Here is a 14,436-nt window from a genome sequence, read left to right as displayed (position 1 = left end):
GGATCTTCCCGGACTGGGGCACGAACCCGTGTCCCCTGCATCGGCAGGCGGACTCTCAACCACTGCGCCACCAGGGAAGCCCCTATGCAAGACTTTAAAAAAATAGGACAGTTATACATATTTACAGATTCAGTTCCCTCCACCTCTTTCTCTTTTTAAACCCCAATAGGTCTGTGTGCCTCTGATTCAAAGCACAATAAGCATTGATTCTAATGCTTCACCTCAAGGCAGTTCATCTCGTGTAGCTACTTCTCCAGCTTTAAATCCTGCGACCCCTGTACACAAAGGTAAGAGATAGACCTACTTGGGGTTTTTTTCCTTTATTTTTACAAAAAGGCTTTGAATCAAGTCTTTGCTCCATGTAATTCACATAATTTTGGCTGCCTTGTCACAAAATCGTTTTGTTCGTTTTCTGTATGTGTTACTGTGTACTGCTGTCATTGTATTGTAGTTGGATAAGATCAACTTTTTTCCACTACATTATATGAAGTGCATTACAGACTCTTAACGTTTGTTTCAGAATTAGAATATTAGAGTTATAATTTAAAATGTCAGCTCTTAACAGATGTAAGGAATGTGGCTTAGTATGTATATCAGTGAAAGAAAATTATTTGCTGTTCCTTTTTTTTTTTTTTTTTTTGCGGTACATGGGCCTCTCACCGTTGTGGCCTCTCCCGTTGCGGAGCACAGGCTCCGGACGTGCAGGCTCAGCGGCCATGGCTCATGGGCCCAGCCGCTCCGCGGCATGTGGGATCTTCCCGGACTGGGGCACGAACCCGTGTCACGTGCATCGGCAGGCGGACTCTCAACCACTGCGCCACCAGGGAAGCCCTGCTGTTCCTATTTTACGTTAACTTTTCTGAGTCAAATTTTTATATTTTAAGTTTTAGGAATGCCTGCATGTTAATGTTAAGGTATGGATTAATGTCTGAGAATTCATTTAAATGGTGTGTGACACTAGTCTTGTTCTTAACCTAGTAAGATTAGTATTTAATTAGGAACTCTGTTGTGGGCTTTAAACAAAAACTCTTCAACTTTTATTGAAAAACAAATTATTTACTTTTAAAAGTACATTGCATTGAAATGAAGTAAACAAAATATATTTATTTGGGTAACTAATTCAATCGTACATAACTTAGCAATTTTGTTTGTTTGTTTAAAGGTGCTTCTCCGTATGGAACTCCCCGGATGAACTTGAGTTCAAATTTTGGTGGAATGGCCACAATCCCCTCTATACAAGTTTTGGGGCTTGAAATGTTGCTTCATTTTTTGTTGGGTCCAGAAGTCTTGAGTTTTGCTAAGCAAAACAAACTTATGCTGAGCTTAGGTATTTAATTGTTTTTAAAATCATTTCAATTACTAACACAGTTCAGAACACCGTACTTTGGGGTGAGGAAAGAGATTTTATATATCTTCTTTTTTATAAATTTATTTATTTATTTTTGGCTGCATTTGGTCTTCATTGCTGCGTGTGGGTTTTCTCTAGTTACCGGCGAGTGGGGCTACTCTTCCTTGTGGTGCGCAGGCTGCTCATTGCGGTGGCTTCCATTGTTGCGGAGCACGGGCTCTAGGCGCACAGGCTTCAGTAGTCGTGGCTGAGCGCGGGCTTATTTGCTCGGCATGTGGGATCTTCTGGGACCAGGGCTCGAACCCGTGTCCCCTGCATTGGCAGGCAGATTCTTAACCACTGTGCCACCAGGGAAGTCCCTAAATCTTTTTCATAGAAAACGTATCAGACCACCTAACATTTTACATCGAGAAATTTATTTCATAAAGCTTTGGTTTTGCATAATTGTCTTTTTTTCTCTTTTAGAGCGACTTGAACATCCGTTAATCAGCAGCTCTTCTTTTTTTTCCAAACATGCAAATACATTTATCACTGCTGTTCGTGATAGCTTTGTTGCAATTAGAAAAGATGCTTCTGGTAAATGTTTGAGAAGATTTTTATTATTTAAACCTGTGTTTAAAAAGAAAAAATAGTAAATGTTTATATAGTGCCACCTGCTTCCAGATTGTGCTGCAGGAGCTTTACATATAATTCATTGAATCCTCACAGCAACCTTCTGTGTTAGCCTATTTTGCCGATAAGGGATTGTGTTGTACTGAGAAGTAAATAACTTTTGCAAAGTTACATAGTAAGTGATGGAGCTATGATTGATACCTAGGCTCTGTGATTTTAGTATCTACACCTAAACTCCTGTGTTCTAAAGCCTATCAAGTAATGATGACAGGTTTTAAAAATTAAATAGTTTGCTATTGGATTGGTTGGAAAATTTTTTTCTAGTGGCTTTCAGGTATCCTTCTCAGTCTTTAATCCTTGTCTCAAAAGTGAAAGGTTTTCAATACAGAAAATACAGTCGATGAAAAAAAAGAATTACCCTGAGTATGTTAACAGTCCTTTTGAAAAATATTTCTTTAAACAAAAATGAGGTGAATAGTGTATTGTAAACTGATTACAAGGTTGACTATTACAAGGAGAATTATATTTTAAATTTTTAAGTATTGCTCAATTTATTTCTGTAGTATAAGCTTGAAAGGGAGAGCTTTTGTAGTCATATCTGTTTCATTCTAAAGTACCTTTTATTTTGTTTGGCAGATGCAATTGTCAATGCTATTTGGAAGGAGCTAGTTAGCTTGGTGAAGTCAGTTATTGAATCTGGTAAGCACTATAATGATCAAAAGATTTTTATAGCACTCAGTGAATTGTTTGGCTTTCATATATAAAATTAATTTTAAAATCCTTTTTTGAAGTATCTTATCTTCCAGACTTTACCTTTAAACAAAGCACTTTATTTAGTAAGAAAAAACAAAAAAATTACTTTTTAATAGCTCTCTGAGTATATATTTTTACTCCTGAAAAGACTGTATTTTCACCCCTAAAAATACATGTTTAGAACTGTACCCCTCCTTTTCCTTTTTGATAGGTAACAAAAAAGAGAGACCAGGTTCTGAAGTTTTGACTCTTCTATTAAAATCTTTGGAAAGCATAGTGAAGTCAGAAGTATTTCCTGTATTGAAAACACTGGTAAGTATAAGACCTATATGTGCTGGAATTTTAAAACCATATTCTGAAATTGAATTTTATATTGAAGGTACTACCACAGATCAGGATTTGGGAAAATATTTTATATCAAGTACTTATCAGCCATTTGGCCCTTTAGTAAATGCTGTTCCATTGACTAAATAGAGTCATTTGAAACCTTCTTAATAAAGTAAATGATGACATTGGCAACTATAGAAATCTTCCAGTGTCATAGGAAAAAGAATAGGCCGTACAGAGAAAATGGGATAAGGGGCATTAAACTTGAACTGAAGAAACTCGGATGAACACTAATTTTGTGACAAGATTGCTGGGTTCCACTGATTGTTAGTATATACATTTAAAAAAATATCTGGTGATAATCTTGGAGAGCTTTTGCATTTTAAATATGTCCTACATAGTAGGGAAAAAGCGAATTGGATATACTTTTTGTAATAGTGAGTTTCCCAAAATAAACTGCAGATGGAACAAACTATACCCATAGGTAGATTCTGAGTGATTCCTTTATGTGCCATGACAACCATATCTACTGTGGCAGTAGAGGATAGTGGTTAATAGCAAGGGCTCTGGTACAGACTAGGTTGAACCTCAGCCCAGCTATTAACTGAATGAACTTAGACACTCTGTCTACTCTCTTGTCTCTCTGTAAAGAAGAGATGTAGTAGTAGTTCATAATTAAATGAGTTGATAAATGCAGAGCATTATGGGGTTGGAACAAAATAAATGTGTCAATGAATGCTAATTATTATTGTTAGTGTCTGTTCAAATGAGAATACGTGAAAGCTTATTTTCACCAACAGTTACTTTTGTCATGTTATTCACTTATGTTATATAATTCAGGTTAATACCAGTATAATAATATTTTTGGATGGCAGTTTGCTAATCTCTGTCACATTTGAGAGGCGTGTCTTAGATACAGCTTCTAGTTAGCAGTTCTTTAAAATACTTGCTTCTGGCACTATTGAGTACATAATTGATTGCAGAATTTCTTTTTGTAGTATAAAAAATGAAAATAGCCTCAAGGACCATTAATTTTTAAAAAGTTTGAACAAACTGCACATTTGTTTATCAGTTAAGGATGTGTCTACATAGACTGATGTGAAAACTCTGTAACACAGTCAGGTGAAGAAAATTAGTTCCAGAGTATCTTACAGTACAATATCATTAATGGTATAAAACAGGTATAAGGCAGCTAGCCCTAGGAAGTTATGTTTCTCTCTGTATTTACATATATGGAAATTTAGGTCTAAAAAATAAACTCCAAACTGGTAACATTGATTATTCCTGGAGATAAGAAAGGACTTCATCATTTTATTATTTATATTTCTGTATTTGAACATTTTAAGCTAATGAGAATGTATTTACATTAATGAACGAACATTACTTGTAATAAATTGTTAAAAATATAGTTAATACTATATGATTTTTACTAAGTAAGGTACTACTTTTATGGCTAATGTACAGTAAAACCTTTTGTCTTTCTTAGGTTCTCATGGAAATTACAATTAAAGGACTTCCTCAGAAAGTATTAGGTTCTCCAGCATATCAGGTTGCTAATATGGATATTCTTAATGCAAGTATCTTAAATGTAATGATACTAAATTAGCTAATAAACAAAAAGATCCATGGTATTTTTTTTCATAAGGTAGTGAAACTTAGATTGCAAAGTTCCAAGGGAATTGAATTTGAATACGCTGATTATGTTAAAGGGAAAAATGATAGACAAAGTACAGGCGTACCTCAGATATACTGCAGGTTCAGTTCCAGACCGGTGCCAGGAAAGTGAATATCACAGTAAAGAAAGTCACATGAAATTTTTCGTTTCCCAATGCATGTGAAAGTTAATGTTTACACTATACTGTAGTCTGTTAAGTGTGAGTAAATAGCATTATTCCTTAAAAAAAACAAAACAGAAAACCATACCTTAATTTAAAAGTACTTTATTGCTAAACAGATGCTACCTATCATCTGAGCCTTCAGTGAGTCATCTTTTTACTGCTGGAGTGTCTTGTCTCCATATTGACGGCTGCTGACTGATCAAGGTGGTGGTTGCTGAAGGCTGGGGTGGCTGTGGGAATTTCTTAAAATAAGACAACAGTGACGTTTGCTGTGATTGATTCTTCCTTTCACAAATGATTTCTCTGTAGCATGTAATACTGTTGGATAGCGTTTTACCCACAGTAGAACTTCTTTCAGAATTAGTTAGCCCTCTCAAACCCTACTGCTGCTTTATCAACTAAGTTTATGTAATATTCTAAATCCTGTTGTCGCTTTAGCAGTCTTCAACATCTTCACCAGGAGTAGATTCCATCTTAAGAAACCACTTTCTTAGCTTATCCATAAGAAGCAACTGCACATCTGTTGAAGTTTTATCATAAGATTGCAGCAATTCTTTCACATCTTCAGGCTCCAATCCTAATTCTAGTTCTTTGCAGTTTCTGCCACATCTGTAGTTATTTCCTCCACTGAAGTCTTAAACCCCTCTAAGTCATTCAGGAAGGTTGGAATCAACTTCTTCCAAACTCCTGTTTATGTTGATATTTTGACCTCTTCCCATGAATCATGCATGTTCTTCACGGCATCTAGAATGATGAGTCCTTTCCATAAGGTTTTCAGTTTACTTTGCCCAGGTCTATCAGAGGAATCACTCTTTATGGCAACTATAACCTTATGAAATGTATTTCTTTTTCTTTTCTTTTATTTAATTTTATCTTATTTTATGTATGCGGGCCTCTCACTGTTGTGGCCTCTCCCGTTGCAGAGCACAGGCTCTGGACGTGCAGGCTCAGAGGCCATGGCTCACGGGCCCAGCCGCTCCGCGGCATGTGGGATCTTCCCAGACTGGGGCATGAACCCGCGTCCCCTGCATCGGCAGGCGGACTCTCAACCACTGTGCCACCAGGGAAGCCCATGAAATGTATTTCTGAAAAAGGCTTGGAAGTTGAAATTGCTCCTTGATCTGCAGAATGGATGTTGTGTTAGCAGACATGAAAACAACATTAGTCTCATTGTACATCTTCGTCAGAGTGCTTGGGTGTCCAGGTGCATCATCAATGGGCAGTAATATTTTGAAAGGATTCTCTCTTTTTTTTTTCCTGAGGAGTAGATCTCAACAGTGGGCTTAAAATACTCAGTAAACCATGTTGTGAACAGATAAGCTGTCATCCAGGGTTTGTTCCATTTATATAAAGCACAGGCAGAGTAGATTTAGCATGATTCTGAAGGGCCCTAGTATTTTTGGGATGGTAAATGGCATTGGCTTCAACTTAGAATCACTAGCTGCATTAGCCCCTAATAAAAGGCAGCATGTCATTTGAAGCTTTGAAGCAGACATTGACTTTTCCTCTCTAGCTGTGAAAGTCCTATATGGCTGCTTCTTCCAATATGAGGCTGTTTTATCAACAGGTAGAAAATCTGTTGTTTACGGTAACCACCATCATTATTAATTAAATAGCTAGGTCTTCTGTATAACTTGATGCAGCTTCTGTGTGAGCACTTGCTGCTTCACCTTGCACTTTGATGTTATGGAGAGGGCTATTTCCTTAAATCTCGTGAACCAACCTCTGCTGGCTTCACACTTGTCTTTTGCAGCTTCCTCACCTCTCAGCTTTCACGGAATTGAGGAGTTAGGACCTTGTTGTGGATTAGGCTTTGGCTTAAGGGAATGTTGTAGCTGGTTTGATCTGTCTAGACCACTAAAACGTTCTCCATATCAGCAATAAGGCTGTTTTGCTTTCTTACTATAACTTGTGTTCACTGAAGTAGCACTTTTCATTTCCTTCAGTAACTTTTCCTTTGCGTTCACAACTTCGGTAACTTGCACAAGAGGCCTAGCTTTTAGCCTTTCTGACATGCCTTCCCTATTAAGCTTAATTATTTCTAGCTTTTGATTGAAAGTGAGAGACGTGCAACTCTTCCTTTTGCTTAAACATTTAGAGGCCATTGTAGTGTTATTAATTAGTCTAAATTCAGTATTGTGTCTCAGGGAATGGGGAGGCCAGAGGAGATGGAGAGAGACAGGCTAATGGCTGGTTAGTGGAGCAGTCAGGACACATAATGTTAAGTTTGAAAAATCGTGAGAATTACCAAAATGTGACAGGGACATGAAGTGAACAAATGCTGTTAGAAAAATGGTGCCAATAGACTTGGTCGACATAGGGTTGCCACAAACATTCAATATGTAAAAAATGCCATATCTGCAAAGCACAATAAAACAAGGTACACTCATTATAATTTGAATAATTAAGTATGGCACTATTAATAGAACTATTTTCCTGGATTAAACAAAGGGTCTAGAAGGAAAATTTTCTCTTTGCTTTTATATAATAATAGTTTTGGTTACTGTTATAAATTTTGGAAGCTTAGTAGCATTGGGTTACTTATGGTAAAATATATTTAATATCTTCTGGATGTAGGTATTATTGATCCAGCAAGTTTTAAGTCAACATTTTTTTTATATCTGGAATCTCTCTCTGTTCTTTAATTGCTCACATAGATGTAACAGCTATGATTAAAATATAAAGAGCTTGCTTTTTGTGTGTAGTTTGTGGAAGTACATTTGCTATCATTTTTGTCATTTCCTAAGTAATTTCGAAAGTTAAATTTCTCAAGCTTAAAACGGTCATATTTCACATAATTGATTGTAGAAAACAAGTATAACAAGAAGAATATACTGTTTGTAACAGGAAGATTGATTGCCATCTCCCATCTTTTTTCAGGGGACTCCTGCTTTGTTCTTAATTCAGTTAATTTTCAATAATAATCTGTTGACATGTGGTGTAGAAGATGAAAGGTAATTTTAAACAAACTATTTTGTTTATCTTGGAAAGTTTGTCATGTGATGAATGATATTCTTTTGACTTACTCTCAATTTTTTAAAAATGAAAAAAATCAAAATAAGAGTTGGGATTCTTTTTTTGTCAGTTATTTTTATAACCTTGCTATAATGTAATTAATGTATTTTCGAAGAACATACAGTTAATGCATAGTTGAAAATTTTTTCCTCCAGGTTTTTTCTCAACCTGGAAACACTGGTAGGCTGTGTTCTTTCTGGTCCAACTTCACCACTAGCTTTCAGTGACTCTGTCTTAAATGTTATTAATCAAAATGCAAAGCAGTTGGAAAACAAGGAGCATCTTTGGAGAATGTGGAGTATTATAGTCACCCCATTAACTGAATTGATAAATCAGGTATGATATAAGTTAGCTGCATGTTTCCCCCAAATTTAATATCTTCCCTTTTTTTCTTCCTTGTTAGAGCACAGGGGTATATGAATAGAAGTTTGTATTTGAATGGAAGATATTGCATATTTTTTTCTGCAGGATTGGTTAATTTTCTACTCTTTAGATTAGTTGATTTCATCATGTTTCTGCCTTATTCAAGAAAGTATAACTTAGTGGGGACTAAACAGTCCATTTTCTCCAGTAATTAGAAAGCCAGAAGGCTTACATGATATATACAGATTCCCCTGTTTATATCTTGGGTTCTTTCATTTGTACTACGGGGAATAATATGGGTATCTTGACTAGACTGTATATTCTTAGGATCCCATGGTTGATGGGATCCTATGTTGGTGATTACCTCAAAACCATATTGTAGTTCCTAAATCATTAATTGTTGAGAGTTGACTAACCCTTACGTTTAATTACTTTAAAAAGTGGCAATATTGTCAGCATATGGAGCTCAAGTTCTGTCACTATTAATAGTTCATCAGCTGCTTTATCTGTTCATCAGTCTTTAAATGGAATTATTCTTTGGGAAATAGTCTGTTATAACTCTCAAATGGAGTGAAGACTCCAAGGAATTTTTTATGTGGTTATACAGTAGCCCTTACTTTGGCTGCTCGAGCCAACACTCCATTAAACATATTCTTCCTGAAGAAAAAAGTTTATGTTCATAAATAATTGCCAACTGTTTAAAGGATGCTAGAGGCCCTTTTTATAAGTCCTTGCTTGAATCTACCTTCTGTGTATAGTAAAAGATTTTGGAGTCACCTTTGGGATTCTTTTTTAGGACTTAAAACCAGTGTGTTGTTTCCCAGGGTTGCTTAAAAAATTACCATGAACTGATGGCTTAAATCAATAGGAATTTACTTTTTTATAGCTCTTGAGGCCAGAATTTCAAAATCAAGGTGTTGGCAGGTTTGGTTTCTTCTGAAGCTCTGAAGGAGAGTGTGTTCCATGCTTCTCTTAGCTTCCAGTAATTCTTGATGTTCCTTGGCTTGTGGATGCATCACTTCAGTCTCAGCCTCCGTTTTCACATGGCATTCTTCAAAGTAGCTTCTGTCTATTCAACTTGCCCTTTTGTTATAAGGATGCCAGTTATTGGATTAGGGCCCACCCTAAACCTGCATGACTTCATTATTGCATGATTACATCTGCAAAGACCCTATTTCCAAAGTTTGCAGAGGTTAGGAGTTCACCATCTGTTGAACATCTCAACATTGGAGACACAATTCTACTCACTACACATAGTAAGATGTTACTACTTCAGGCTAGAATTAGATGGTAATTTGTCTAACTTCTTCATTATTTTTCTTGTTTCAGACCAATGAAGTGAATCAAGGTGATGCCTTAGAACATAATTTTAGTGCCATCTATTGTGCACTGACTTTACCAATAAACCATATTTTTTCAGCACAAAAAATTCCAGCGGTAAGGCAAAGTTTTACTTGATGAATTTGCATTTTTCTGAAAATATTATGTCACCCTTTATAATGAACCCCTACAGTAATTTTACCTAAAACAAGACTTTCTTATGACCTATAATCAGCTTAGGAGAAAGGAAAGTGGTGAAGGAAGAGAGAAGTTCCTCTTGACCTTTGATAATTGTTGGTATTGTGGCATTATTACAGTTCTTCAGTTAGAGCTCTGTGAAGGTGGGCAAACTCACTACCCTATACTAGGCTCCTCTTTGACCCCTATAAATGTTACCGTGTTTTTAAAATGTTAAAGATGTATTCTGTTAGGTGTTTTGATGTGTAGATGTGTTTTCTAAATTTCTTTTTTATTGCTACTAGGCCACCATGAAGACCTTACTTAAAACTTGGTCAGAATTATATAGAGCATTTGCTCGCTGTGCAGCTTTGGTGGCAACTGCAGAGGAGAATTTGTGCTGTGAGGAACTTTCTTCCAAGATAATGTCCAGTTTGGAAGATGAAGGCCTTTCAGTGAGTTTATCCTGATACTGACCTTTTTTGCATGTAAAGGATTCTTTTCAAGTAAATAGAGATAACATTTGTGAACTGTCATTTACTAATGCTTTTAGTTTATAAGTAATGAAGTTAGTGTATAAAACGAGTAACAGCTTTGCAAAAAAGTTTTGTGTCTTTGGACTCTAAGGTCCATGTATCAGGACCATTTAACAGTGATGTGTTTTTACTACTCTGTTGTGTGTCTGTGCCATTCTAGATGAACCGTACAAGGACCTTACTGTCCTGGACCTTGCTTTATCGTATCTGTTAGCTCTTTAAAGTCTATCCTCTAGAAGTTTGTAGATCTAAAAATGTAGGTTCCTATTCACTCCTTTCCCTTATTCTATAAAAAGAGCAACAACTGCTGTCAGCAGTTTGGTATGTATCATTCTAGAATAGACCTCTTTCTTTCTACCCATAAGTTACATATTTATGCTCACATATGTACAGGAATACAGTGTTCTTGCTAGTTGAAATTTATTACTCTGAAGAATGTTTTTTTCCATCTAAAAAGATAGATTTTCTAGCTCTTAATAGTGGTTACCCCTGCAGAGAAGAGTAGAAGTATTTATAATCTCTTTTTTAAAATATTGGCATAATTCTGATTATGGTATTTTGGTACTATAGTATTTGTCAGAGCGACTTTAAAAATGTAAATCAGATTAAAACACTTCTGTAGCTTTTTGTTGCATTTGGAGTAAAAATCTGAACTGCTTACAACTGCCGTTGAAGCTTGTGCTTCCTTCTTCAAAGAATCTTATTTAATTAGTCTTGTTAATTTCTATCTGAGCATCTTGTTATCAGAATCGTTTGTGTACTTCATTCTGTAACTTCCCCCCACACTCCATGAGGTTAAGGGACTTTCTGTCTTGTTGATGTATATCCCTGGCTTTTATTTGGCCACCTAGACAGTGAATTTGTTGAAGGCTTTTATAATTGTTAGGGAGAAGCTTGACCCTCAGTTTTCACCTTTAAATTATTGTCTTGGGTAGGCTTACATCTTTGTTCTCTTCTGCAAGAAATGTAGAATATATCAAGTTTTATAAAATACCCTGTTGGGATTTTGTCACTGGTTGGTTATATTGCATTTATAGATTAATTTGGAAAAGAATTTACATCTTTATAATGTTGAGTTTTTCTATTAAGGAATATTTATTTAATTCTAAACTTAACCAAGCTTGCTTGATGTTTTGGAAGTTTTAAAGCTGTTTTTCAGCTGTTATGTATGGTCTCTTTGCTGCCCATATTTGGTTGCTGCTGGAGTATATGAGATCTGTTGGTAATGTGCATTTCCGTATGTTAAACCAAACTTGTGTCCTTGAGAAGGGCACTTCTTGGTCACAGTGAAAATCTTTTAAAACATTGTAGATAAGTGTTTTAAAATTTTTTGCGTATATCTTCATTAGTGAGATTGGAGTTCCTCATTGTCCAATTTTTGTATTTTGGGAATAACAGACATGTATGTGACTGATAATTCCTTGTCAAATATGTAACTAAGTAATTAGTTACAATTTTTAGGTTTCAGAAAAATTTTTATCAGTTTTGAAGATACTGTTCATTTGTTCATTTCTGTAAAATTTTTTTCATTTTTACAAAATATGCATCTAAGACTATTCCTATTTTTCTTACTGCTACTGTTTCAAATGCATTGTTTGATACTAATATTTTAAAATAATTTTTAAAACATTTATTTATTTTGGCTGCACCAGGTCTTAGTTGTGGCATGCGGGAATCTTTTAGTTGAAGCATGGTATGCGGGCTTCTTAGTTGTGGCATGCGAACTTAGTTGCAGCGTGCACGTGGGATCTAGTTCCTCGACCAGGGATCAAAACCAGGCCCCCTGCATTGGGAGTGTGGAGTCTTACCCACTGGACTACAGGGAAGTCCCACTAATTTTTAATTTTTTTGTTATTAACCTCTTTTTTAGTTTGTAAAGTTTTTGGGTTTTCCTCTTGCCTTTAGAATTTAGACATTTCACCATGGTGTGTCTTGAGGCATCTTTTAAACTGTTTTAAGTACTTGGTAGACCCTTTCAATCTAAAGAGCTGTGCCTTCATCTCAGGAAGAGTGCTTAGATCTTCAGGTGTCATCTTCTATGTCTGTTACTTTTCTTTCTTTATATCTGTTTGTGTTTTGCTTTATTTTTGGTACTGCTTTCTGGGACCTTGATATTTCTGTTTCCATTCTTTCTCTGTTTAAATGCTGAGGTGTTTTATAATAGTTTTATTTTTACATTTATGTTTTTTTTTTTTTTTTTTAACATCTTTATTGGGGTATAATTGCTTTACAATGGTGTGTTAGTTTCTGCTTTATAACAAAGTGAATCAGTCATACATAAACATATGTTCCCATATGTCTTCCCTGTTGCGTCTCCCTCCCTCCCACCCTCCCCATCCCACCCCTCCGGGCTGTCACAAAGCACCGAGCCAATATCCCTGTGCCATGCGGCTGCTTCCCACTAGCTATCTACATTTATGTTTTTAAGTGGATATGATTTCCTCTTTGAAGATAGTAGTTTTCTTCTGTTTCTGTTATTACCTCTTTCCTCGTGGATTAGTTCTATTGGTATTTAGCACACCTTCTTCATATTTGTCAATAAAGGTTAATATTGAACAATATTGGTAGCTGGAATGTGTTTTCTAACCCAGGAGAGATCCCCTGTTTTTCTGGCTTTGATAGCCAATTGTAGTTACAAGCAAGCTTTGCCTTGTAATTGTGAGCAAGAAGGAAGCACTGGAGCTTTAACATCTTTTCTATATGGATGTGTAGGTTATCATCTGTACTGAACCTTCCATGTGGTTTTCTTAGGTTAACTGGGGGCTCTCCCTTCCTCCTCTTGGTCCTTAACACTGACTGGGGGAGATTGTCTTTAGTGGCAGACATGTGAATTAGTCCAGTGAATTGGACAAGTGAAAGGTAATGGAGAATAAAAGAAGAGCAACTGTGTTACAGAACTTTAATTTCAGTAGTCTTTTAATTACCCATTTGATTTTTATAATGACCATCATATCTTTTTCTCAGAACCCTCCCTGTGTCTTCTGTTACTCAGTTTCTTCTCGGAAAGCTCACTATTTTTGAGGTGTTCTTTGACTCATGGTGCTGGGATTTCCTTTGTTCTATTTTCAGTCTCCCTTGACCCCCTGTCTTTTTTTTTTTTTTTTTGTGGTACGCGGCCTCTCACTGTTGTGGCCTGTCCCGTTGCGGAGTGCTCCGGACGCGCAGGCTCAGTGTCCATGGCTCACAGGCCTAGCCGCTCTGCGGCATGTGGGATCTTCCCGGACCGGGGCACGAACCTGTGTCCCCTGCATCGGCAGGTGGACTCTCAACCCCTGCGCCACCAGGGAAGCCCTGCCCCCCTGTCTTTAAAAAAAATTTCCAGAAAAATGTCTGATGCTTCTAAGGTTTTATTTTTATTTCATTTGGATTTGAGGAGGGAGGAGGAAAGGGTATCGGGGAGCTTTAGCAACATTTCACATTTTGTTTCTGCTGGGTTTAGTGAACACTTTTGTAATTTTGAAGAGAAATTTGGTAAAGAATCTAAGTTTGAACCTAGCTCTTCCATTTTCAATTTATTGGTTTATATGCTGAGTTTTATGGGCATCTTGAAGCTGAATTATTTTCCATAAATATTGAGAAACAAAAAAAAGGTATAGTACTTGGCACACAGCAGTTAACTGGGAAATATTCATAACCATATACTTAATGTACCTTAAATGGTATAAGCTATGACATGTGTGTTACTATATGTTATATGTGGGAGGTAAGTCTTATATTTTTGTTCATGCTTACACTTTATATAAACCATGCCAGTAGTTAAAAGATTCTAATATAATACTTAACTGTTCTTTCCTAGAATTTATTGTTCTTGGATAGGATCACTCATATTATTACTGTAATGGTTGATTGCATCGACTTTTCACCATATAATATTAAGTATCAGCCCAAAATTAAATGTAAGTATTTTATTTGCTTACCTAATATATCATAAACATGGCTGTCTGAACTGTTGTCAGGGCAAATCCTAATAGCTTTTCCCATCTCATTTTACTTACTTACTTTTGGTGCTGTGTAACCATGTTAGTTACTATGCTAGTAGCTCACGTGCTTGCTCTCTTTCCTTCTGTGTGTGTGTGTGTCTCTCTCACCCTCCCCCCCCAATCTAACTCCTTTTTATGATGCAGAAACATAAATATTGTCCTATTTA

General features: G+C 36.2%; 1 protein-coding gene across 1 annotated transcript in view; it reads left to right on the top strand.

The window, feature by feature from the left end:
* RIF1 (replication timing regulatory factor 1) overlaps positions 1–14,436 on the top strand; it is a 65,877-nt gene that overhangs the window by 15,140 nt on the left and 36,301 nt on the right. Inside the window, exons 11-21 of the mRNA XM_067741965.1 lie at positions 170–287; positions 1,163–1,327; positions 1,814–1,924; positions 2,597–2,659; positions 2,925–3,025; positions 4,527–4,613; positions 7,759–7,832; positions 8,049–8,229; positions 9,586–9,693; positions 10,059–10,208; positions 14,086–14,185. Coding sequence (XP_067598066.1) covers positions 170–287; positions 1,163–1,327; positions 1,814–1,924; positions 2,597–2,659; positions 2,925–3,025; positions 4,527–4,613; positions 7,759–7,832; positions 8,049–8,229; positions 9,586–9,693; positions 10,059–10,208; positions 14,086–14,185 — 1,258 coding nt within the window. The remainder of the gene's footprint in view (positions 1–169; positions 288–1,162; positions 1,328–1,813; positions 1,925–2,596; positions 2,660–2,924; positions 3,026–4,526; positions 4,614–7,758; positions 7,833–8,048; positions 8,230–9,585; positions 9,694–10,058; positions 10,209–14,085; positions 14,186–14,436) is intronic.

This window comes from Pseudorca crassidens, chromosome 6, assembly GCF_039906515.1.
Source record: "Pseudorca crassidens isolate mPseCra1 chromosome 6, mPseCra1.hap1, whole genome shotgun sequence".
In the NCBI taxonomy this organism is placed as follows: domain Eukaryota; kingdom Metazoa; phylum Chordata; class Mammalia; order Artiodactyla; family Delphinidae; genus Pseudorca; species Pseudorca crassidens.
This window is presented reverse-complemented; position numbering and strand designations above follow the sequence as displayed.